The sequence below is a fragment of the Populus euphratica genome, unplaced genomic scaffold (assembly GCF_000495115.2).
Source record: "Populus euphratica unplaced genomic scaffold, PopEup_1.0 scaffold1.1, whole genome shotgun sequence".
Taxonomy (NCBI): domain Eukaryota; kingdom Viridiplantae; phylum Streptophyta; class Magnoliopsida; order Malpighiales; family Salicaceae; genus Populus; species Populus euphratica.
Window position 1 is genome coordinate 539,237 of NW_011499845.1, and position 6,000 is coordinate 545,236.

Here is a 6,000-nt window from a genome sequence, read left to right on the forward strand (position 1 = left end):
GCCTTGTCAGAGGCAACTTATTGTGCTTATGTGGTATGTAACATCCTATTGTTCTGTAGGAGACAAAATGCCCTGAAATGCAGACCATCTCTCGGACCTCCTGAAAGTGTATTGATTTTGCTATCTTGTGTTCGAAGGCGACTTAGAACCCTCCATCTGAATTGGGGTTGCAACTCAATGATACATTGATAGGAAATTATTACATGAATCTGACTCGTTTTGAATTTATTTACACAAGTTATACGAGATTCTGTCTTTTCATAAATATAAACATGTGTTGCACCGTATTCATCATGCAATGTTTAAATAACAGTTGTGCTAAATAATTACTTAGGATCAAGTTCCAAGAATTTTATTTCTCTCGCCAGGAAAACCAATGAAGGGGAATGGAAGGGAAGAATAAGGAAAAAATGTCAACAAAAAAACTTCAGATAAACAGATTAAATTTTCGAGTTAGAAGGTTAGATCAATGGATTTTGGGCCGAAAGCCCAAAATAGATCCGACCCTCATCACGGTTCAATTTGAACTGCAAAACGCTGTAGGGATCACAAATCGGGGAGAACCAGAAACCCAACACCAACTACAAACCCCCCCCTCCCCCCTCCAACCTGAATCAAAACCCCTAAAGAATCTCTAGGGTTTAAGTTATTTGGTACAATGATTAACAAATTGGAAGCAAAGAAACTCCTCAAGGACAAGAAATTATGGTTTGCTTCTTTTTTGATTGCCTGGGCTGCTGCTCTTCAGGTAAATAAACAACGTTTGCATATAGACGCATACTGGCATGAACATAGAAACACGTGTTTTTTTTTTTTACTTTTGGGTGCTTAATTAGCTCAATGGGATCATTTTATTAATGGGTTCCCGTTCTTTTGAGTTTTGAAGGGTCATATGATGTGGTTGCAGAGACAGGACTCTTTCAAGCAGAAGTTTGGAACATTAAACGAAGATAATAGTGATGTTGCACAAGAGTGACCCACGATTAGTTGGTTTTCAAATGTGCTTTTAGAAATTTGAAGATTAAACATTTCGTGCTTGTAAAGAAACGAGAATCTTCGGATTTCGGATTTTGCTTGAGTGGGTTGGCAAATGGCAATGTAGTTTGTGGCTTAGGTTATCTGATTGTTGAATAACAATGATATAGATGAACTCGTGGTAAGTTGTGTGGTGTAATTTTCAAATTAGAGGGCTCTTCTTTCTGAGTGGGAGGGAATATATATTGAGGAAATTACAACATGTATCTTGATTGGTACTCAGAAGCAATTTGATGACTTAAAGTTGATTGAGTTCTCTGTTCTTTTAGTATTCTTTTTCTGATTGCATTCTTTGTAGGTTTTGTATTGCTATGATTTTCTGTTGACATTAATTTCATTCAGTGGATTTAGGAAACTGCATAGTCAAACTAGTTGCCGTAATTGACATGGAAATTTGATTCAATATAAGTCATTTCGTAGATTTTGAAGGGGTGATCAAGCTGCTAATAAGTATTTTGAGTTTAGTGGATTATGCTTTTTCTTCAAAGAAGTGCTTTAATTGGTTGGAGGAAATTGCATGGTTGCAGTGCAAAGTTTTGTTGTCTTTGAGCTCCTTGCTTGTTACGTGACAAGTAGAATCTGGAGCTGTTTTTAAGTTGAATTAATAGATGGGCATTTTGATTAATATATATGGTTGTTTTCCTTCGAAGTGGAGTGTTCACAAGGAGATCTGTGAGACTGGTTTTCTTGGATTGACATAGGGATGCGACTGTCTGGGTCCAAGATTGCTGTCTGTGGTGTAGTAGCTTTTATTTTCTTTCCCATCGACTGTGTGGAATGATCTTCTTTGATTGCTTTCTAACACAGGAGTGATTACAAAAGGTGGATAATTATTAAAATATCACAGTGCTCGGGTGTTGTTACCAAGGTACTAGCACTCACTAAGAATAGTTCACGATTTCATGTTTTTTTCCCACTTATCAAATTCTTGGAAAATAGTCTCTGACTCACCACAGCGCTGGAACTGGTAGGAGCTGCCTTATAGTATAATATTAATCAAACTTCAGGCACAATTTTGGTCGAGTGTCAAAGGTATTTGGGTATGAAGAAGATAAGGTTAGTGGGTTGTTCAGAACTGTCAGCCGAAAAAGGCCATTAACTTTTGACAGGAAGTTCGAGCTTTTAATTTCTACTTATGGAAAATCATGTACCATTAGCACACGTAAGCCTTGTTTATTACTGTGATTTGGCAGCCTAACATTACCTTTTGTTTTGTCATTTGAAGCTAGAGTCAAATAGGAGAATAGGGTATTAGAATTCTAGAATTAGCATAGTTCTGATGTATCTTAGTGCAGCATAGGGGTCTTAATTTCTGAGTCCCGATCAAATTGGAAGTTACATGAGGAATTTCAGCAGGCAACCTGTTGTTTCACTCGAAGCTGGTGAATATGCTTTCTGTTTTTATAACTAGATAGTTGGGGTCGGTTACCTGAACTCTTTTTCTCTGTTTTATTTTGTTCAAAGCCAAGCATCTTTTACCCACACATGCTTAAAAGACTGAAATCCATGTATCATGATCACTATGCTGTTCGCATTAACTAGGCAAGTTTTGTCTTGACGACCACAAATTGGAACAAGATTTGAGTTGTAATTTATTGCGTCCAGCCTCGTTAGGCTGCTGTTTTGCGTATGCCATGTGCGTTGTAATTTTCAAAGCTTAGGGACCATCTGGAGGCAATATGCTCATGAAGATCCTAGATCGAAGCTGGATTTTCAGTTAAAATATTTCTTCATTATTTTGAAGTTATTTTCTCACTGACAGAATTGATAGAGATGTGGTGGAGCTGTGGAAAGCCAGAGCTGCTTGTGAAGAAACCTGTGCAATGAGCAAGTAGAAAAATATTATGGTGGGTATGTTCTCATAAACCAAATTGCTATCACTAAATTTGACCCTTCTAGTCCCAGCTCAACTATTTTGAATACAAGCACCAAAAATTAAGGGAAAAACTTGTTTGAATATGCAGCTGGTTGGCTGCTGATTTAAATATCATTTATGGCAATCAGTATGATGATTTTTTTTAAGTTATTTTGGTGCTCTTTTTCCATGTTTGACTTCGTGGTTCATGAACACAATCCCCCTTTGTTTCTATCGTGAAAATGTGATTCATGAGGCACCTGAAAACCCATGGTAGTAAATATATATTGTGGTTGCTTCTTGCAAATTGCCAGTATAGTCAGTCCAGTGAATAAAGTTATGATTAAATAATGAAAATTGTGAATCACCCTGATTAAAAAAATAACAACACTCTAGTTTACTCTTTGTTGCTATCTAGTCACCATCCTATTCCAGGTCAATAATCCTCTAACCAACAGTCTGAAATTATAACCAGCCCGATCGTTCCTGGTAACACTTTCGTTGAACATTGTACTGACTTTAAAGGCATTTCTTTGACTTCTCAAATGATTTCTTGATATGCTTTTAAGTCTCTTTTTTTGTTTTTGATTCTGTGGTACAATTTGAACGTGAAATTGAAAAGAAATTGCACTAGACAATGACAGGATGTGCGGTGGCGGTGTGTTTACACGCCCACGCCCCCAGCTGGGTTTCTTGCGGCCTTGGCAACTAAACCAGAAATTCTCTTATCTAAATTCTAAACGTCACCACTTACTTGATCTCGTACGCTGCTGCGTCGTTTAATCCTATCATATCCTTTCATGGTAGGTGCAAGCACTGACTTGCACATTCATGATCGAAACGATAATTAAGTTTTGAACTTGGAGTTCGCCTGGCATGACTTTTGTTATATTTTGCAATTATTTCTTCCTTTCACATCATGTATGTGCATTTTCGTGGAACACATATCGTGTTGTTTTTCATCAGAAAATATTGGAGTGCACATTTCGCACTATTCAGTCCTCTGTTTTTCTAGTTGAATTCATTCCCTTTATTACTGAAACAATTGTGGATAACATTTCACTTTGAGATCTTCGATGATAATCAGCTTTATGGTATCTAATTAATCAGCCCCGCAAATCAACCGGTTACTGGGAATACTGATGCTTACTTCTTCTACTTCTTTATGTATATTATAATCTGTACTGATGTGATTAGTTTTTCTAACGGCTGGTTAACAGAAAGGAGAGAAATGTTAAATAACCATCTATTTAAGCAGTTAGGTGAACTTCTATGAACCCCGCAATTTCTTTCATTCTAAGGATGAGAAAAATTGAATTTCTTGAGCTGAGGCTGAATAAATTAGCATCATTCGTAATGTGGGAACACGCGCCTTTGAATTCAATAAGGATAAACTGGCGCATGGAATCTTTTTCCGGGAAAATTTCAAACCAAAAAACCAAGAATTTTCCGTGCGTTCCAGATTGCAAACGTTCTCAGCTGGCCAATTCTCCGCACCTACTTCCATATCCTGAAAATGAGTGTTGTTTGAAAGAGAGCTTTGCCTGCTTTTAATGCTACGAGGTAAGTCTTTGTGCAAATCGTGGTGCAATTTCCTGTAGTGAACCTATAGAACCACAGGAGTTGCAGTCAATTTCAACCAGTTTTTGGGTCAGGGAACCGGAAACCGGTCCCATACATAGACATTTGGTAGTAGTTATTTAGTTTGCTATCTTATTACTTTTCTGTCAGAAATATATCTAGAAATAATTAATGGCCAAGCTTTCTGACAAGTGTGTGTGTGTTGGATCTAGTCACACAATAAGAAACAGGATCCAGGCAGATAGAGTTTCTTCGCCAGCTAAGCCAACAAAATCGATCGGTTAGACATTAAAATCGATATTATCAAAAACCAACCAGAACTTGATCCAGTAATTAAATTAGTGTCATTAGATCTCGAAGTAACCCAACAAAATTCATCATCTTACCATTAAAATCGATTTTTTTATGACAATTTGGGTGACAATCAAGTTTTTACAAGCACATTAACATTGTAAACCGACCTTTTGTTTGAATAGATATATAAACTCTATCCTTTTTTTTTTGTTGGGGGGGGGGGGGGGGTTTTTAACAGCATTTGGGGGTTGTGCATGAAAACCTTTTTCATTGTTGATAAGCCTTAGACATCCAATTATATATTTATATAGTACACTTTATGTGGTTTTGCAAAATTTTATAATTGGCTAAATCATGAGATGAAATCTGATTTTATATTGATTGAATAATCCTGTTTGATAATTTGGATTATTAAAATTATTAAATATTTAGTTTTGATAATGTGGTCTATCTTTTCTTAATAAACTGGTTAGCTAGATACCTACAAAAGATTTATTCTTTCATGTTTGAGAACTTTTAAATGATTAATTCAATATTATATGATAGAAAAGGTTTTTTTTTAAAAAAAAAAACCTTTTTCTCCCTTTGAAGGTTTATATTAATCCCTTTTATAGCTCCTAAGATCTCTCATGTTTATAAAATAAAAAAATTAATATATTAATTAAATGTCTTCACCTTGGCAGGATAAAATATTTTTAATTTATCAAAATAAAAAAATTTAACTATTCATAAGACCATATAAATATGAATTCAGCACTTGACTGAATTAAAAGATGATAAATTTAGTTGTTTGTTAATTAATCCCTTTTATAGCTCCTAAGATCTCTCATGTTTATAAAATAAAAAAATTAATATATTAATTGAATGTTTTTATCTTATCAAGATAAAATATTTTTAACTTATCAAAAAAACCCATATAAATATGAAATCAGCACTTGACTGAATTAAGAGATGATAAATTTAGTTGTTTGTTAATTAAATTTATATATATATTTGAATTTAATACTTGGTTGGGTATAAATATAATGGGTTATACTCTTAATCTTTATTTATTGTTCAGAAGAAATAACTAAAAAAATAAAATTAATCCATCACCATGTATAAATAATACTTTTATATATTTTAAATTGATCGAAAAATTTAATGAACCTCGCACTACATAATAACGAGTTTTCTCTAACTATAAATTCTCGACGGTCCTTTGTCCGTAATTTGAATCCGAAATACTGAAGGAA

At 34.7% G+C, this 6,000-nt stretch overlaps 1 protein-coding gene across 1 annotated transcript; it reads left to right on the plus strand.

Annotated features, from left to right (window-relative positions):
- The first annotated feature begins 421 nt into the window (after positions 1 to 421).
- On the plus strand, positions 422 to 1,296 carry LOC105124885 (hexose transporter). Its single transcript, XM_011025099.1, has 2 exons — positions 422 to 748; positions 887 to 1,296. Exons 1-2 carry the CDS (start codon positions 659 to 661, stop codon positions 974 to 976), a joined length of 180 nt encoding a protein of 59 aa, XP_011023401.1. The 5' UTR covers positions 422 to 658; the 3' UTR covers positions 977 to 1,296.
- The last annotated feature ends 4,704 nt before the right edge of the window (positions 1,297 to 6,000 follow it).